The 19854-nt window shown below is 64.3% G+C and overlaps 1 protein-coding gene across 5 annotated transcripts in view; it reads right to left on the reverse strand.

Annotated features, from left to right (window-relative positions):
- The window catches only part of RALGPS1 (Ral GEF with PH domain and SH3 binding motif 1), a 181825-nt gene that overhangs the window by 20615 nt on the left and 141356 nt on the right, over positions 1–19854 (reverse strand). For all 5 annotated transcript variants that reach the window (XM_055124067.1, XM_055124066.1, XM_055124065.1 and 2 more), the window contains exons 9-11: positions 11586–11723; positions 10138–10231; positions 5520–5587 (exon numbers count right to left, since the gene is read on the reverse strand). In XM_055124067.1, coding sequence (XP_054980042.1) covers positions 5520–5587; positions 10138–10231; positions 11586–11723 — 300 coding nt within the window. The remainder of the gene's footprint in view (positions 1–5519; positions 5588–10137; positions 10232–11585; positions 11724–19854) is intronic.

The raw sequence follows: 19854 nt of genomic DNA on the forward strand, positions 1-19854 counted from the left end.
ACCCGCCTTCAGCCATGCAGGGGGGGAGTGAGGCGGGCAGTGGTCCAGCAGGCCAGGGGCAGTGACTGGCCCTGGTCCCGAGCTGTCCTCAGGGCTCCCTGGCTTGCAGCCTGCAGCCTTCACAGCAGCTGTTCCCACCCCCCACTGCAGGTGCGCTGTCCTGGCCCAGCGGGCAATGACCGTCCACTGTGACCCTGGGCGGGACGCTCAGGATGGAGCCCAGAAAGCCATCGGGGCAGTGGTGCGGCAGGCAAGGGGCACGTGCCCTTGCGGGTGGAGAAGGAAGTGACCCTGGGAGCACCCAGAGAGGGGCACTGGGGACCAGGAGGGAGGGGACGGTCTGGGGGTTTGGCCCTAGGACACACCGGGCGTCTTGGCCACAGGCTCTGAGAGAAAGATCCGGAACAGGGAATTCGGGGAGCGTGGCCCCAGTGAGGGCTCATCGCCCCAGCACCACCACTGGCCCCGAGGGAGTGCAGGGAGGGTTGTGGGGGTGTGGGCCTGAGCCTGGAGTGTGTGTGCAGGTTCCTGGGGAAACCACCCCCCACCACACACCCACACCCACACACATACACACACACACACAGACACACACACAGAGGGAATGGGGTAAATCAATCCAGGCGGGCCTGGCCGTGGCGCTACTAGTTCTGCTGCTGTCCGGGAAGTCTGAGGGGTACCCCTGGGTGACGAGCACAACTGGGGTCCTGCAGTGGTGCCGGGCAGCAGGTGGCTCAGGGTGCGGGTCCCTGTGGAGGGTGGAAGGCACGGCCGTGCTTGCAGCCTGCAGGCTCATGGGGAGGTCTGAGTCACTCTGGCTTCCACCCTGGTTCTGAGAAGTCACTGATTGGGTCAGAGCCCATGGCTCCTCCCTGGTGAGAACCGGCGCCATCTGCCCAGGGTGAGAACTGGCACATCCCAGGCTGAGAACCGGCTCTGCCCCCTGAGCACCAGCCCCGTCCCAATGAACACTAGCTCCGCCTGAATGAGCACCACCTCTGTCCCCTGAGAACCAGCTCCGTCCCCCGAGAACTGGCTCCGCAGCCGTGAGAAAAGGCTCCGCCCTCGTGAGAACCGGCTCCGCCCCCCGAGAAGTGGCTCCGCCCCAGTGAGAACCAGCTCCGCCCCCCGAGAAGTGGCTCCGCCCCTGTGAGAACCAGCCTGCCCCAGAACTGGCTGGGCCACAATGAGAAAAGGCTCTGCCCCTCGAGAACCAGCTCCGCCCCCTTAGAAGTGACTCCGCCCCCGTCAAAACCGGCTCCACCCCAAGAACTGATTCTGCCCGTGAAAACCGGCTCCGCCCCCTGAGATCTGGCCCCGCCCCCTGAGAACTGGCCCCGCCCCCTGAGAACTGGCTCTGCCCCCTGAGAACTAGCTCCACTCCCGTGAGAACCGGCTCCGCCCCCTGAGAACCAGTGGGTGGGGGTCGAGTGCCCCAGTGCTGGTAGGCACCCCAAGCAGGGCGTGAACCACCAGCTCCTGGGGGACTGCACTAGGTCTGGAAGACCGAGGCCGAGGACACTGGTGGGGGCCGGGAGGGCTCTGCAGGGGCGGGGGCCGTTGCTGCTCGGGAGGACCCCTCAGTGTCCTGCTCTGAGTCGGCATCGGGGCCGTGGCCACCCTTCAGGGGCGGTTCACACCCCAGCCCAGCTGCAGGGCGCTCCCGCTGACCTCCTGGGCTTCCTGTCCCCTCCGGAAGGGGCCGCTGCAGCCCACGGCGCCTGCCTCCTGGCGCCAGGTCCAGCTCAGCGCCCCCGGGGCCTCCCACTCGTCCTCAGGCTCTTCCTCTCCGCTCCCAAGGCTCCCTCCTGGCAGAGGCCGGGCCGCCCCCTCTCCTTGGGATGGCCCTGGGAGGCAGGTGGCCTCAGCTGCCCCCTGACCCGGCTGGGGAGAGGGGGTGCACGGCACTGGGGCTGTGGTCTCCCTGGCCCTCTTCCAGGGGGAGACGCTCCCGCCAGCCTGGGGCTGAGGAGGAAGGAAAATACAGCGCAGGCAGGCACTGGCCAAGGAGCCCCGGGACCCATCCCTGGCAGCACAAGGTCCAACCCCCCAACCCCAGCACCACCAGGAGCCGTTTGTGAGCACTGCTGGGTGTGGTCCCCCAAGCTAAATAAAAACAAACCCAAAGCCATAACAAAAGAATTTCCATTCGCCGGGGGCCCCCCCTGAGGGAGGCGGACTCTGCTGTGGAAACGGCACCATCTCGCCCGGCCCGGCCCGGGGGAGCCCCACGTGAGGGCCCCCATTTCTGGGCCAGGCGCCTGCATCCCAGAGTGGGGGGCGGGGGTGTCCGGCCCCGCCGAGCAGAGCGTGGTCCCCACCGCCCGCCCGATATGGCACAAACAGCTGGAAAAACTGACCGTGGGGCCTGACTATCTCAGAGGAGCGCTCTGTTTTTCCTCGGCATGATTTTTCCATGAATAATCTTTAAAACTCTTTAAGTGGCTGTTTCTTCAGCAGTTTTATTGGAACATATGAGAGCTGACGGTCTCGTGGGGAACGAGATATCACGCTGAAAAAAGCCTGGTTCTCATTACGGCCCCTCCGTGAAACCAGCGGGGCCGGCCCAACAGGGACGCTCCAGGACTGGGAGCGCCAAGGGCACGGGCCTTCCAGGAAAGGCGGGGAGGGGACGCCACCAAGGCGGACAGACCAGATGCCACCGGGCTTGGGCCAGTGGCCACCGGGCCTGGGCTTGCATGAGCAGGGCTGAACGTGGACAGGGGCTGTGCCCACGGAACCCCCGAGTGGTGGCAGGGAGGAGGGGGAGAGGGTGACCCCCAATCAGAGTTGGGGCTGGCAGCTGTGCTGGACAGGAAGCTGATGTTCAGCTTTGGGGGTCTGGGGGGGTCACATGGGGGACTGAGATAGGTAACGGGGTCACTGCACTGGAGCATCAGTGATAAACCCAGTGACAGCGACTGTCACCTGGTGGTGGGGTCTCAAGGCCACCGTGGGCGGTCACTGTGTGTCACCCAGTGGGGAGCTCTCAGAAGCCCCTCACTCAGCCGTCCCTTCTGCCCTGCCCAGCGGCCACTTCCGAAGGCCACCCTATCTGGCAGGGGGTGGGGAGGGAGGCACAGTCACAGCCACCTCCCCTCGGGTCCCCCGTCTCGAAGGTAAGACACCTGGCGCCCGGCACAGCAAATGCCACAGCGTGTCCCGTCCATCGGGAAGGCCCTCGGTGGCCCGGGAGGGACGCCTGTTCAATGCAACCCTCATAAGTGAGAAGCGGAGAAAAACCCTCTGTCCTCACCTTGGGGCTCAGTCAGAGGCGGGGGGGGGCAGGGGGTGTTCCTGGAGGAACCGGGCCCAGGGCCGGTCAAGCGAGTCCATCTGCATCCACTCTCGAGGCTGCGGCCACCTGCCCTGCCCATCGGGTGTCTCCACAGCAGTGATTATTTAGTGCCCAAGGAAAGGGCCACTTCCCCGGGCACAGCCCCCGGGGGGCGGGGGGACCCCCGGAGGTTCCTGCGTCCAGCACCAGGCAGGGTGGCTGGCCGGGAGCACCGTCCCGTGCGAGTGTGGCCCCTGAGTGGCCCTGCCTGGGGTCAGCCCTGCCTGCCGTCGGGAGGCGCGGTGGGTGACCCTGACGCTGACGCTGAGCGGGGCGTGCTGTTCAGCCCTCGCGGGTGTGCGCGTCACCCCACTCACGGGGCGTGTGTCCCCCTCCAGCCTCAGCCCTGCAGGAGCCAGGAGCTTAGGACCACCCTCCCCCTGGCCCCCTGCCCCTCCGGCCCTGCTCTGGCCAAGACTGTTTCCCCCAACGGCCGCCCCTCCCAGGGGCCGGCGCCCTGCTCCCAGACGCGGCCTTGGCGGCTGTGCCAGGCTGGGCCGGGGACTCGGCACGTCTGTCCCTGTGTTGGAGCCGCCTCTGGCCAGGTTCCGGGGGAGCCTGGGAGCCGGTCGGCAGCACGTTCACACGCATTCCTGGTCCCTCGTGTGGCTGCTCTCACGGCCCCGCAGCCGGCCCTGCGCTGGCTCCGACCCACCCCCACAGCGCCCGTTTCTCCCAAGCTGAGCACCTGCTCCCCGATGCTGGGGCGCACAGCCAGATCCCTCCCGGGAGGTGCGGGGGGTGTGGGCGCCGTCTCTCCCGGCCCTCCGGGTTCGAGCCCAGAATCCTCAGCAGGCCACTGAGGTCCGCGGGGTGAAGCCGACGGGAAGTTTCGGGGGCAGAGGAACCCGGCTTCCGGGCCTGCGCACTCCCCGGACCCCCCCACCCGTCACAGAGCGTGAGAGGAGGGGGCGTCCTGGCCTGAGAGGGTCTCCAGACGCTGCCCGGGGAGGGGGCCTGAGACTGTCCCCAGCAAGGGGGGGGGGCCGGGGACACTGGGTGCCCAGCTCGGGCCCAGGTGGCGTGGGCAGAGGACGCGGCGGCTGGCCGTGCAGATGGACCGGGAGCAGGACGGGCGTGTCCCCGCCACTGCCATGTGGCCGGAGGGGACAGCTGGTGCGGAGGGGACAGGAACAGAGGGAAGCTGCAGAGCAGAGACTGACGGGCCGAGGAGGCTGCCCCACCCCCACCCCGGGGCTTGTGCGGCTTCTGGAAAACCAGGAGGTGCCCATGAGAAGCGGCAGTGGCAGCACTGGGCGGGGGGGGGGGCGCGCTGAGACCAGCTTATACCACCCCCCGTACCCCAGGCAGGCCCGGACCCCCACCCCTCGACCACGGCAGGCAGGAGCCTGCACACCAGGTCAGGCTGGGCTTCTCCTGGGGTCCCGGTTGGGACAGTGGGGACAGACAGGGCTGTGTCCGGCTGCTCTCCAGATCGGAGGGTGGGGGGTCTTCAGTCCTGAATGGACCGAGGGGCGAAGGGACAGAGCTGGGGCTGAGCGACCCCCACGTGGTTCCCCGAGCCTGACAGGCATAGCAATGCCCAGGCCCTGGGGCCAGGTGGTCAACACGAGTGGCCCCTCCTCCTGCACGTGGGGGGCACCTCCCCCCAGGTGAGGAGGGGTGAGGGGAGGGGTCCCCCGTGGGTGGGGCTGCACCGGCTCCGCCCTGCCACCAGGTCCCACATCCTGGGGCCGGGCACGGGGGCTGGGGCCATCACGTCCGCAGGGCCCAGCGGCGCCTGTCCCACGGATGCCGCCTCTCTGGCCCGCAGCACCCGTGTGGAGGTGGGCAGCCCCGCGGGCTGTGCTGGGGCTGTGTGCGGGTCCCTAGCTGTGTCCCTCGGTCACCGCCACAGGCCCCGTCCCCCAGAGCAGGGCCGCAAGGGGACCGCGGGCCATGTCGAGAGAGACTTGGGGATCAGTCTGCTGCCAAGGAGGGGTCGGTGGAGGCGGCAGAAGCCCAGGGTCAGCTGGTGGGCACCGGCCAGAGGCAGCCTCGGGGGCCATGGGCGGTCAGGGTCCCGGGTGGGTGGGGAGGGAGGGAGGTGAGTGGGGCAACCCGCTGCTCACATTGCCCTTTGACCCACAGCTCAGGCCCCCCCAGGCGGCCGCATGGGGCAGAGAGGGCCCAGGGGACAGACACCCACTTCGGGGGTGGGGGGTGGGGGGCGGCGGGCTACCTGCAAGGTCCTCCTTGGAAGAGACGAGCCTCGGAGAGCTGCTCCCGGGTTCGATCCTGAGTGACAGCCTGCAATGAAGAGTTCAGGAGATCAGAGGGTGCCTTGGGGCGGGGAGGGGGTGCCCAGCGCCCGCCCCAGTGGCGCCCAGGATGGGAGACACAGAGACTCGGGTCGGCTCTGGATAGCAGCCACCAAGAGACGTGCTTGTGGCCCGCTGCGGGGCAGGAAGACGTCTGCGTCCCACGCCGCCGTGCCGGGCCTATGCGGAGGGAGCAGCAAGGACAGGGCGCGGGAGAGCGGGCGACACGTTGGTCAGCCATGGCAGCCACAGCGGAGACCAGGGAGCCCCCCGGGTTTCAGACAGCCTGTGGGCCCCTGAGAAGGCCCGCATGACTCACGGAGAGACAGGACAGCGGGGAGGGTGCCTGCCGGTCCGTCCCCCGTGCCTCCTAGGGCCCCCCGCGCCCCTCCAGAGGTGGAGCACAGGGCCAGGAGTAACCCCTGAGCGTTGCTGGGTGTGACCCCCAAAACAGAAATTGAAAAGAAAAGAAAAACGTCTGGGTGAAAAAGCCAGCCGGGTGTGGGGGCCAAGCTAGCTCTCGTCCAGCAAAAACCCAACGGACGGTTGGCGGCCACCTGGGCCAGGGATGTGGGGGGAGACAGCATGAACCCAAGGTACTAGCAGGTAAGGGGGAGAGAGAGGGGGAGAGAGGGGGGGAGAGAGAGAGAGAGGGAGAGAAAGGGAGGAAGAGGGAGAGAGAGGGAGGAGAAGGAAGGAAGGAAAGAAAGAGGGGGAGAGAGAGAGGGAGAGGGAGAGGGAAGGAGAGAGGGAGAGGGAAAAGGAACAAGAGAGAGGGAGAAAGAGAGGGAGAAAGAGAGAGGAAGGGAGGGAGAAAGAGAGAGGGAGAGAGGGGAGGGAGAGAGAGGGAGGGAGGGAGAGAGGGAGAAAGGGAAGGAGAGAGGGAGGGAGAGGGGGGAGAGAGAGGTTGGGAGGGAGGGAGGGAGAGGGGGGAGAGAAAGGTTGGGAGGGAGGGAGGGAGGGGGGAGAGAGAAGGGTAGGGAGGGAGGGAGAGGGGGAAGGGAGAGAGAGAGGAAGGGAGGGAGGGAGGGAAGGAGGGGAGAGAGGGAGAGAGAGGGGTAGGGAGGGAGGGAGGGAGGGGAGAGAGGGAGAGAGAGGGGTAGGGAGGGAGGGAGAGGGCGGAGAGAGAGGTAGGAAGGGAGGGAGGGAGAGGGGGAAGGGAGAGGGAGAGAGAGAGGAAGGGAGGTAGGGAGGGAGGGAGAGGGGGAAGGGAGAGAGGGAGAGAGTGGGGTAGGGAGGGAGGGAGAGGGGGAGGGAGAGAGGGAGAGAGAGAGGAAGGGAGGTAGGGAGGAAGGGAGAGGGGGGAGAGGGAGGGAGAGGGGAGAGAGGGAGAGAGAGGGGTACGTAAGGAGGGAGGGAGGGAGAGAGGGAGAGAGAGAGGAAGGGAGGTTGGGAGGGAGGGAGAGGGGGGAGAGGGAGGGGGGGAGGGAGGGGGGAGAGAGGGAGGGCGAGCGCAGGGATGCGGGTGTGACTCCTGCAGGACCTGGCCATCCTGTGGGAGTGACATAAGTTCCCCTTTCCTTCCTCCCGGGAATGGAGGAAGAGGGATGAGCTGGGTGAGGGCAGGAGGAGAGAGTCCAGCTCGGGGGGCTCTCAGCCCCTACTAGATAAGGGGGCTGCGCTGCCCCCCTCTGACCGGGGCCTCCCCACTGACCAGGAGAGGCAACGGCTGGCGGCCCGCCCCTGAGCCCCAAGGGGAACAGAGATGTGGCCCCAACATGGGGGCTGGAACTCAGCAAGGAGGACCTGGGGGGAGGCGAGCGGGGTGGAAGGGGGGTCGGCCCCACCCTGAGGGCTGCCGGGGACCAGTGACTCACAGCTGTGGGACCTTGGGGACCCCACAACCTGACCGGGAAGAGGAGCAGCAGGGACAGCGGGGGAGGGGGGAGATCCTCTGGACAGGGAGAGTGTCCTGGGGGCGCTGGCGGGAGGGACCCTTCGCTCAGGCCTCCCCCCCACCCACCAGGCACACAGGGCAGGCGTCCCTGGCTACGGGGCTGGGGTGGGTGCCTGGGTCGGTTCCGGGTAAGAGACTCGGGGCTCTGGTCCCCAAAGGAAACCAGCCTCGGGGGCTCTCTCCGCTGTAACTCAGAGAAGCAGGGTGAATTCCACAGACAGCGGGCCGGGAGGCGGGAGCGTGTTTAAAACCCGCAGCAACCCTGGGGCCGGAGAGACGGGACAGCGGGGGGCAGGGGGGGGCTCTTGCCATGCAGGCTGCCGACCCAGGTTCGATCCCCGGCATCCCATAAGGTTCCCTGAGCACCAAAAGGTGATTCCTGAGTGCAGAGCCAGGAGGAACCTCTGAGCATCGCTGGGTGTGGGCCCCCACCGCAAAAAAACAAACCAACCCACAGAAACAGGGGGGCTGGGACTCCTCTGTGGTCATGCCCAGCAGAAGATGGGGGGGGGAGTGGACGTGCTCATCTTTCATAACTGGGGCCAGCTGACCCTGTGCTCTGTGGGGCCCAGAAACCGGAGCCCAGAATCCGCCTGGGGCTGTGGCTGATCGCAGAAGGCTGGTCGGGGGTCCAGGGAGGACAGACAATCCCGACACTGTGCATCTGCTCTTTCCTCCCGCTACTGAAGGTAAAATAAAATCAAAGTATGGCCCGGCTCGGGTGACAGTCTCCCATTACTGTCCTCCGTGTCCTTTCTACGCATAGAAAGGAAAAAAAGCCCCAAACTGTGTTCACCGGGGGGCTGCGTGTGAACAGCCCCGCCCGGGCCCCCTGGCGTAAGTCACGTGGCTCTGTGTCCCGGGATGAGCGGAACCAGGGTCGGGTGGGGGTCCCCAGGCAGGATCCCGGACCCTGCGTCTCCTCCCGCTCAGCGTCGGAAGCAGGGAGTCCTGGGGGTGGGGGGCCCCCACCCTGCCCCTCTCCTCCCCACCTCTGTCCACTCGGACCCCAACAAAGGGCCTTTGTAGAACCTCGGCTGCCCGCGGCCGGGAGCGGAGTTTGACGCGGCCCTCGGAGCGGAAGGCGGCCCGTCCAACTCTTAGCTCATGGTCAGAAATATTTATAGGCCATCTTTTCCTACTTAAAGGGCAGGAGTGTTAACGACATCCACTGTCTCCCGCATCCCCGTGTCGCCCGGCAACCGGGGCGCCTCAGGCTGCGGGTCTCTCCTCCGCAGCCGCCACGGGGCCCAGATGAGTCGGGGGTCAGGGGCATAGGACCCCCGGGGCCCTCTGGGCCTCCCTCCCCCCACCTGCGGGTGGTTTCCATTGTGTCACAAACTGAGATTTCGCAGAATATTCTTTTTTTCTTTTTTTTTTGCTTTTTGGGTCACACCCAGCGATGCTCAGGGGTTACTCCTGGCTTTGCACTCAGGAATTGCTCCTGGCAGTACTTGGGGGACCGTATGGGATGCCGGGGATCGAACCCAGGTCGGCGTCGTGAAAGGCAAACGCCCTACCCACTGTGCTATCGCTTCGGCCCCTCGCAGAATATTCTATGTTCACGCGTGCTCTGGCCACTGCGCTCTGTGTCTGCAGGGGTAACGCCACCAGAGTCACACAGGAAATGGGGGGAGCACGCGGACGTTTGCCCACTTTTCCCGGGCGGCTGAGCAGGCACGACACCGGTTTGTTTCCCAGGTGACCGATGCCCGCTGGGGCTGAGGGCCAAGGCAGGGGAGTGGGCAGAGGGGAGCCCAGCCGACTTCCCGGGGTCCTGGTGACACGGGGGTGGGGGGGTGAGAGGTGGGGGGAGGCGGGTCTCTCTGAGGCCACATTCCTTGCCCTTGCACTGATGTCAGTGGAGACCAAGGAACAGAGCTGCTCAAATGCTCAGGGACCACATTGGAAGAAGATTTAATCAAGAAAATGCCCCGGACAGTGGGGCTTTAAGGAGTCCCAGATGGCCTGTTCCGAGAGCCTGCTAGGATGGGTACTGAAAGCAGGAGCAGCGAGAGGTGCCCACGGTGGGGGCGGGTGAGGGGTGGGTGATGACCCATGCCAAGGCGGCAGGCAGGGACCAGAGTGGCCACCCGAATGGGTGACCAAGCTAAGGAGCCCAGCGGAGCCGAGGCTCAGAGGCCGGCCTGGCCCACGGCAGCGCAAAGACACAGGGCAGTGCCTCCGCCTCCTGCGGGTGCCCGGACGCTGTGAGAACACCCGGGTGCAGCGGGGGGGGGTGCAGGGGCTGAGGGGTAGGGCCGGGGGGGGGGGGCAGGGGCTGAGGGGTAGGGCGGGGGGGGCAGGGCTGAGGGGTAGGGCGGGGGGGGGGCAGGGGCTGAGGGGTAGGGCCGGGGGGGGGCAGGGGCTGAGGGGTAGGGCCGGGGGGGGGCAGGGGCTGAGGGGTAGGGCGGGGGGGGGCAGGGGCTGAGGGGTAGGACCGGGGGGGGGGCAGGGGCTGAGGGGTAGGGCCGCAGGCAGTGCCCAGCACTGGCCAGAGTCGTGCTGAGACAGGACCACAGGCATCGGGGGCCTGGCAAGAGGGGGACTCACTCCCGGTCCCCCCCACCCGGGGTGAAGCCTGTGTGGGCGGAGCCTGTGGGCCGAGGGGTCCGAGGCGCCCCCCCCCACGGGGTGCTTACTTATAGTTGTCGTCTTCCACAAACTTCTGGAGCTCTTCGATGTAGCGCACAGACTTCAGGTACTTCTGGACGTGGGGCAGGGTGGTGAGGTGGTCTGCAAGGGACAGGGCGGGCGCAGGGGTCAGCCTCCCCGTCGGCAGGCCCCAAGCGAGACGGGTGGGGGTGGCCGGCACTAGCTCCCTGGGGGTCCCAGGCTCCCTCGGGCCCCCCAAGGCCGCCCTTGCTTCCTCGGCTGGGACGACGGGCCCCTGGGAGGCGGGGGGGGGGGGTCCCGCAGAGCCGAGGTTGGTGTCTCGGGGCCCTGACACCTGCCCTGTGAGGCCAGCGTGGACGATGGTGAGTCCGTGCAGGGACCCGGGACTGGCCGAGGGGTTGCCCGGGCTCGGTGGGTGGGTGAGGGGCAGCCCCCTCCCCTCGGACCCTCACAGGCCTATGCGGCTGCAGGGCTGAGCGCCCTCCTTGCCCCGCCCCCACTCGTCCGAATGAGGGACGGGGTGGGGCTTCACGCTGGCCAGCCCATGGATCCCTACGGTGCCCATGGCAGGAGTCCAAGGCAGAGAGAGGGGTGCTCCGTGAGCACTGGAGGGCGAGTAGAGCCAAAAAGCTCAGGCCGAGGAAAAAGTGACTGAGCCCAGGTAGGAGCCCGTGTCCCGTATGTGTGAGCATGAACAGCGCCCCCCGCGCTGTCTCCGTGATCCCGTACCGGGGGTCTCTCTCCCCCCGACTCCCCGGGGCTCCATCCATAGGGGTGTCTGCCCCGGCCCCCTGCCGCTCCCCTTCCACCCTCTGTCTCAGGCCTCGCCCGTCCTAGAGTGACGACAGGGTCACCTTGGGCGCAATAGTGCCCGCTGCCTCGGCCCACCCAGCGACCGCCTCCTCTGTTCCTGGACCCCACCTCTGACACCCAGCGCCCCCCCCCCCCCCCGCCATCCCGGAGGCCCCTGTCTGGGCCGCCGGGGACCTTCCCACATCACCCCTGCTCCAGGCCGCAGCCCGGGGACACCCAGCCCCCTGGCATCCGCAGAGAAACAGGCCACCTGCGGCAGGCCAGGCCCCGCCGTGGGACCCCCCACGCCCTCTCCCCAGCTGCCGGGAGGGCCGGGGGAGGCCAGGGGGCAACAGTGAGGGGGGGGGCTGGCTGCCGGTGGCGCCTGCTCGTAGAGAAGTGCCCACAAACCCCTGCTTGATGACGGCCCAGGATCGCCCAATCCTCAGCCACACCCCAGGGCGTTACGGGCCGGAGCAGCCAGTGGCGGGGCCGGGAGAGAGAGCCGGCCGCAGCCTCATCTCGGGACAGGGACGGCGGGTCTCGGCCGAGACGGCTGGCTGGCAGGCTCTGAGGATCCACCTGGCGCATTAAGGCCCAGCACAGGCCTGAGGCGTGGAGCCTCGTGGGGACACGGGGCTGGCGGGCCGAGAGCACTGGCGGGCGAGCCGAGGGCACTGACCGTAGCTGCAGGAGACCTGCAGGTCGGCGATGATGCGCAGGATGTTGTTCATCTGGTTGGACCGCTGCTCGTTCTCCATGATGCTACCGGAGGCGGGGTACGCAGAGTCGATGTAGATCAGGTCCAGCAGGTAGATGCCTGCGAGGGAGGGAGGGCGGGACGGCGTGAGCGGCCAGGGGTGGGCGGCCAGAGCCACGCCAGCTCCTGCACAGCCCTCGGCCAGGCCTCTGGGCAGCGGCCACGACGAGCAGGGGCGAGGTTCCATGGCTGTACGGGGTAATTTTTTTAATTTTCCTTATTTGCCTTTCCTTCCCTTTCTTTCCTTTTTCTTTTTTAAAAATTTTTAAGTATTTTTGGGGCTGGAGCGATAGCACAGCGGGGAGGGTGTTTGCCTTGCACGTGGCCGACCCAGGTTCGATTTCCAGCATCTCATAGGGTCCCCTGAGCACCACCAGGAGTAACTCCTGAGTGCAGAGCCTGGAGGTAACTCCTGTGCATTGCCGGGTGTGACCCAAGAAGCGAGAAGAAAAATTAAAATTTTTTTTAAAACATTCTTTATTATTTTAAAATTTTCTTTGCTTTTTAGGTCACACCCGGCGATGCACAGGGGTCACTCCTGGCTCTGCACTCAGGAGTTACTCCTGGCGGTGCTTGGGGGACCCTATGGGATGCTGAGAATCAAACCTGGGTCGGCCACGTGCAAGACAAAACAACCTACACGCTGTGCTATCGCTCCAGCCCCTCCTTTTCCATTTTTGTTTTTTAACTTTTACTAATGAATCACCATGAGGTACAGTCACAAACTTACGAACTTTCATGCTTGCATTTCGTTTACATCCCTACCTCCTTTTCCTTTTTAGCTGGCAGGAATTTCCCTTTTCTATCTCACATCTGCTCCGGCAACACGGGGTTCTGCGGATCCGCCAACAGGAAAGCAACTGCCAGGCAAGGGAACACCTGGGTGTTTGTCATTAAACGGTGACATTTATGTTGTCGCTTAAATGTCCCTTTCAGTCAGCAGTCACCACTCGGATGTTTAAGTCTGAGTTGCCTTCCCCAGGGAACAGCCTTCGGGGATGAATTTCTGCTCTGTATTTACTTGCTCAGTGCTGTGCCCACTTTGCTGATCTGTCCATGAACACGCACTGTCACGTGCGCAGCCCACGTCCCGAGTCCAGAACCATGCCTTCAACCAAGGGGGATCACGAGAGCACCGGAGCTGGGTGCAAAGAATGGAGGTTAGGCTGAGAGCTTGCCTGAGGGAGCCTGGAAAGAAAGTCACATGTGACAGGGCCAGAGAGACCATGCAGCGGGGAGATGATGACTTCATATGTGCCAGATTCTGGTTCGACCCCCAGTACCACACATGGGCCCCTGAGCCCACCCGGAGTTATTCCTGCCTGCAGAGCCAGGAGGAAGCCCTGAGCACTGCCGGGTGTGGCCGGGAAACCGAAAACTGAAACCAAAGCCAAACAAAGTAAGAGAAAGAAAAAGTGAATTCAGCAAAACCACAACTATGAGAGGCCGCCCCTGGCATGTTCCCTCCTCAGAGCATGTCTGTGTGTACATGCAAAGTTCACATGCGTATACATATTTACACGTTTGTCTGTATGTGCAAGCATACGTCTCTCGGTGCAGGTATGAGGAGCGCATGCGCGAATATATAGTATTTGAGCAGCAACTCTGATACGTAAAAACCTGGATTTACATGAATTAAAATGTGATTCTTCTCAAATGCCTGCAAAATGCCCACAAAAACTGATTATATGAGTACTTCACTCTAAGGAATACACAGTTACCCACATTCTTTGACTTTAGTGCACGAGGATTTAATAATGGGTACAAAAACACTCTCATCTCCTGGGAAACACAGACACAGACACAGACACACACACACACACACACACACACACATACACACACACTCTTTCTCTCTCCTTCTCTCTCATATGCATGCACACTCATAAGTCAAAGAATTAAACAATTTCGGAAAGAACAGAACCCTACTTGAAGACAATGGCCGGGAGAAGAACACATAGCAAAACTGATGGGACCCGGCCAAAGTGGTAACTGCAGGAAAATGTATAGCCAGGAAGTTTCCTATTCCCCTACAAAGAGCTACTGCAGGTGCCCTAACGGGCCAGCAGGGTCGCACGGATACGTAAGCACAATGCATTTCGCCCACAACAAACCACTTCACACAGGAGGGCTGGGGCACCCAGAGAGGACCACAGCCGGCCCCAGTTCGGAGCCAAGGGCAGACAGGCTGTGGGACCCACACCGGCCGCCCTGGGGCGCCTGCTTCCTGCCTGCTCAGGGGTACTGGATACAGTGACTCATTCGTCTGCTTTTAAAATAGCGGCACATTGTTACGGGAAGCTGTTAAATCGCAGAAACAGATGCTGGCACTTCTCAGAGGATCCGTTTCCACTTCCTCTCTTTCTAGGGGCGCCGCGATCCCGCAGGACTGAGCGTAATCAGGAATAGCTCCCCTTCCAGCAGCTCCCGGCCCCGTGGGCGGACACCCACGGCCGTCCCCTCTCTTCCTTCCCCGCTCTTCCAAAGTCCTCCCCGAGGACTCGGCTGCGGTCATCCTGAATACGCCAGTGCTGCCTCCACCGTCACACAAGCACGTCCTGTGCTGGGCACGAGGAGGTGTCAGGTAAAGAGCCAAGTCAGCACGGAGAGGCCGGGGGGCGGGGGCGGGGTAGGGGGGCACCCAGGGGCTGACACACATCAGAGCAACAGAGAGAGGACGGTGCTGCCACGGGATACGACAGGGTGGCAAGAGACCCTCCTTGCCAACCCGGGCCCTTCTGCCCACCCCTCCGGGCCGGCTGGCTGGAACAAGCTGCAGGTGGGTGCCAGGCGAGGCCTGCTCGGGACCCGGCCCGGGCCCCCAGAAACACACGGGAACTGCTTTTCCTCCTGCACGGGGGCTCAGCTTGCAGCGTGCCGGCCTGGTGGCGGGGCGGGCACTGGGGCGGTCACAGGCTCTGCTGTCACGGCGCTGGCAGCTCCGCCCAAGGAAGGAGGTGCCCACCGCCCACACAGGGCGTGGCACGGCAGCATGGGGCTCCCCCTGGAGAGCTCGTGTCCTCCCAGGACGCACGGGCCAAGCAAGGCCCCAAGTGACCGAGACTTGGGGGCAGCTCCCAACAGAGGCCCCCTGGCCCCTGAGCCCCACGGGGACCCTGAGCAGAGGGGAGGCCTGGACAGACCCTCCCCAGAAGGAGCCATTCACAACCCCCGGCAACAGTGCTCCGGGTCAGGGCACAGGCCCGCAGAGAGCAGCACGAGCGCGGGGAGCCTGCTCGGGGCCGGGAATCGCCCATCCCGGGAGCTCATCAGGCTGCAAGCAGTCGCCTCCCCACTGGACCTGGCCAGGCGCGTCACGAGGGCTCCGTGTGGTTAGCACACACCTGCGGTTCAGTGACGATCCGTGTGAGTCTCAGGCGGAGAGCTTGCCTCCCCCCTCAGACTGTGAACTGGTCCGAGGAGGAAGCGAGGGGCGCACCCTTGCCACCCAGGAAGGGGCTGCGGGTGGGAGTGAGCCAAGGAGCAGGGATGAAGGAAGGTCGGGGTCACGGTCGGTCGTGGGCCATTGGGAGCAGCGGGACCCGAGAGGCAGGACCTGGGAGGGACCCGGGCCAGCAGCGGGGCAAGCACCAATGAGCACCAATCAGAAAGTCCCGGGCGGGACTGAGCCCGAGAGCCTGACCTCGTGGCCGCCTGAGCAGGGCAGAACGGGGGGGGGGGGGGGGGGGGGGCGCGGGAACACCCAGCAAACGCCTACAGGGAGCCCAGAGCAGAATGCACTCGCCCCCGCCTGCCCGCTAGCGACCCCTGTGTGTGCCATGAGAAAATAGCCCCCAGAGAACCGGGGTGGCCCGGAGCTCCGTGTGACCCGCGTCTGGGACGCGGCTGGTTCTGGTCCAGTCGGCATGCACCACCAGAGCCGGCCCTCCGGCTCATCTCCGAGTGCGGGCGCCTGTTTCTCCGTCAGATTTCTGGGACACGTGGTGCACGGCTGCCCTCACTGTGCAGTCGGAGACGGGGACAGTCAGGGGCAAAGTGAGATAAAAATACCGGAATCAGGGGCTGGAGCGATAGCACAGCGGGTAGGGTGTTTGTCTTGCACGTGGCCGACCCGGGTTCGATTCCCAGCATCCCACATGGCCCACCAGGAGTAATTCCTGAGTGCAGAGCCAGGAGTCACCCCTGTGCATCACTGGGTGTGACCCCCCCACCCCGCCAAAAAAAAAAAAATGTATCGGAACCGGATAGTCACGGATGGGCCCCAGCCGTGAACTGGCGCCTTACAGGCAGGAGGCCCTGGGTTCTTCGTCACCGCCCTCAGAATGACAAGGACGCCTCTGGGTGACAGTGAGGGGCTGCTCGGAGCCAGGACAGCTGGCATGAGGCAGAGGGTCCCCGCACCCCCTGTCCTGAGCCCCAGGAAGCCGGGCCTGTGTGGTTCCCGGCCTGGCTTCCCCGGGCCGGTCGCCCTGCTCCCCAGGTTCCCCAGGACGCAATCACTGCTCCCCTCGGGCACTGTCCACTGCCTCCCGGCACCCGCGGGGCCTCTCTGCCCACCCGGCCTGGGCGCCCTGCCCGCTCTGCCACGTGACAGGCAGCTGCGGTCTCAGCGGGAGAGAGTGTGGGGTGTGGCGCCAGCCGCCGGGAAACCCAGCTCCGCCACTGGGCGCAGCGTCTGGGTGGCCTCCGGCAACCCTCGGTCTCTGGCCCGGGGGTGTAGCTGACCCCGAGCCAGAGCCGGGCTCCCTGGCAGCGACGGGACAGCCCCGAGGGGAGGGGGGAAAAGAGTGCCCGCAGACGGCGTCCACATGCTGCTCCCGTGCCTTCCGCCCCCTCCGTCGGGTGCTTCCATCTGGGTCGGGAGAGGCCAGCTGGGTGGGCAGACACTGCTCCTAGCCTCGTTCAGATGGACAGCGACGGGACCGGCTACTTGGCCCCGCAGGCAGAGGGCTGAGCAGGGCCAGGCCCGGGGCTGACCAGGAGCAAGAGTGACCGGCTTCACCCCACCCTCCGGCCACCGGCCCGATACGCCCCACGTGTGTGCCTCATGGCCCCCGGCCCCGACTTCACATGGCAGGAAGAGGAAAAGTGACTTTGCCGAGAGCCCGGGGCTGGGGGCGGGGGGCTGCCTAGGGGGCACAGGGTGAGCATCCTCAAGACTCCAAGGAATGGGACAGAGACCCGGGCTGTGGGCTGGAGGTCTGGGGCGAGGAGCCCCTGGGACATGAGCGGCTTGCCCACCTGCAGTGGGACCTCCCAGGAGACGCCCACGGGTCTGGTGACACCCCTGCGGTGGCAGGGCTGGTTCCAGCCAGACCGCCTGGCAGGGCAGAGCGCCCAGGGCAGCCCCGGGCTTGGCCCCCAGGGGTGCCCTCTGCAGCCAGGCCGGGGCCAACCCTTCCCGACGGAGTCCCGGCCCCCCCGTGGGGGTGTCCACAGGGCCCTGGCCTGGGTGGGCCAGGACTGAACAGACCCTTCTCTTAGCCCGGGGACACCCAGGCTCCCGGGCCCGCCTGAGGCTGGCACTGGCCGTGCCCCCCCACCCCCACGGCTTCACTGCTCTCTTGTTCCACCCCCCGGGCACGCCTGGGGCTCCTGGCACACAGTTATCCATCCAACAGGGCAAAGTCTGCTGTGCTGAGGGGAAAAACCCTCCCCGCCACCCCCCTTCCTGCGCTTCCCATTTTCCCCCTCCAGGTTGGAATCCGAGATGAAAAGTCCCCCCCACCCCCCGCTGTGCTCCCTTTCTGCCTCGGGAAGATTCACGTCCAAACCTCAGAAATGAGGCCTGGGGGGGCCCCCCGGGGCGGGCCTTGGACCCACTGCTCTGATCAGCTCCCAGTGAAACCGCAGAGCTGCGGCCCCACAGGGCTTCTGCCACCGGGCCTCACAGCGCCGTCACAGCCCCGGGTGCCCAGTGCCCAGTCCCAGGCGGCCGGCCCCGGAGTGGGGGGGGGGGGGTTGCGTCCCTGACTCCGGTCACGCAGGCAGAACCCCGACTCCACACTGACTCGCGGGCTCCCGACGGGAGGGGCCGGCTGGAGCAGAGCGTGTGTCTCTGCGGTCTGCGGAGAGGCGGGGGGTCTCCCGCGGGGGGCCCTAGGACATGGCCAGGGCTATGTGCCGGCCATACGGGCGGCCGGGCTCATTTCTGGATCCGTGGACTCAGGGGTCACCAACGCAAACCCGGCAGGCGCCTGAAGACCTGGCTCCCCCGGGAGGACCCAACCTGCCGCCCACCTCGCTGCCCGCCAGGGTCCCTGGGCACCGGCAGGTGCAGTGAGGTGACCTGCTCTTTGCAATGTTTGCCCCCCCCGCAACCCCCCCAAAACTGCTGTTTGAAGAAGGGCAGGGCGGAGACCACCTCCGTGTGGTCACGGTGACTCGGGCTGTGCCAAGTACATGACGTGAGTTATCTCACGCAGCCCCGAGACCGCGCGGCTGGCAGGGGCGAGCAGCCGGCGCTGTGGTCGCCCGACGTCCACTCCCCAGCCTCTTGGAGACAGGCTCGCTTTTTCCTCTGGGGGAAACCGTACCTCCCGGACTCATGATCCATGCGGTCTGGGTAAGCCCAGGGCAGCTCCACTCCCTCCCCCCGTCGTAAAAACACGCGTTAAAAATAAGCCACACTGGAAAGAAAGGGGTGTGTGGGGGGGAAGGGAGGGAGGGAGGGAGGGAAGGGAGGGCGCGGGAGGGGGAGAAACACTCCGAATAATTCAGAGATGCAAGAAGAAATGGAAATGAAAGCAGTCCTGCCTGTCGGCTGCAGTTCAGGGCAGAGAATTCTAGCCGGAGAAACATCTACGGCCCCACCCACCCACACACCTAAATTCATGATTAAGATAAAAAACAACAACAACAACAACCAGCAGTGAACCTGGTGTTCATGATGGAGAACTGAGAAAAAAATAAGGGGGCGGAGAAAATTTAGGTGAGAACAAATGAAGTTAGAAAAGTGGAAGTCACAAATCAAAAGTCTTTCAGAGTGACAAAGAAAAGGGAAAGTTAGGTCTCTGGAAATACAGGACACAATCCTCGGGTATGTGCAATGGGGGCAAATAAAGAAAGTGGGCGCAGATGTGCAGGGAGAGGGAGGAGAGAGCAGGGCCCCAAATATAGAGGTGCTGACACAGAGGCATGTGTCTCTCCTATGCCAAGAAGCTTGGGAGCCCGGACTCCCTGGGTGCTGACTGAGAAAGCCTTGCGTCCCAAAATTATCTCAAGGAGTGGTTAAAAAAAACACCCTTCAACTCACCCGAGGAGAAAAATATTAGCACGGTGGAGCCAGATACTGTAACTGGAAAAAATAGAACATCCAAACGGTTGTATGGAAACCACCCGTCGGATCTTAAGACGGAACATCAGCCCCACTGTTTCTTTGCACGGATAGATCAGAAATACTTGTTGCTCTTTTTTATGACTCTAGCAGAATGATGAAAGCAGAGCCTGGCAAGAGAAGGTATTAAAAAAGAAAAGGGCCCAATATCCTCAGGAAACAACGCTTCACAGATTTCAAATACCGTGTCAGCTAATCAGTTTAATGGAGCTCGCCAGGGCTTTATGCTACAACTAACAAACTGAATCAGCCGTATATTAAGGAATATTGAGGAATAACATATAAGTACTGTGCGCTAACTGATTGCGCCACTGGAGCAGAGAGTCTCTTGCTCGTGCGCCTGGCTGTCTTCCCCGGGGCCCCTCGGAGGGGATGGGCTCCAGTTTCCCTCCCCACCCTGAGCAGAGCTCCCGGTGGCTGAAGACCTCTGGAGCCTAGCCACAGCCATGTTCAAGGCCCTCTCCACATGTTTGGACAAGCCTGACGCATGAAGGTACCGACAGAGGAACCCAGGTGTGTGGGACCCGGGGCTGAGCCCTCCAAGCCTGCTCAGATCAGGACTGGGCCTCTTCTGCCCAGATGTCCCATTTTCCAGTAGCTAGGCGGTCACATCCAGGGACTGCCCCCCCCCGCCCCCTCCCCCCCCCCCCCCCCCGGCGCCATGTAATCCCATCAATGGCCAACATCCAGAGACTTAAAAGCAAGCTCCCAGAAGCATTTTATAGCCTGGTTCTCCCTCGGGGAGAACCTGGCAAGCTTATGAGAGTTTCCTGCCCACATGGGAGAGCCTCGCAAACTCCCCATGGCGTATTCATATGCCAAAACTAGTAACAATGCTGGGTCTCATTCGCCTGACCCTGAAAGAGCCTCCAATGCGGCATTGTTGGGAAGGAT

The sequence above is a fragment of the Sorex araneus genome, chromosome 1, assembly GCF_027595985.1.
Source record: "Sorex araneus isolate mSorAra2 chromosome 1, mSorAra2.pri, whole genome shotgun sequence".
NCBI lineage: Eukaryota > Metazoa > Chordata > Mammalia > Eulipotyphla > Soricidae > Sorex > Sorex araneus.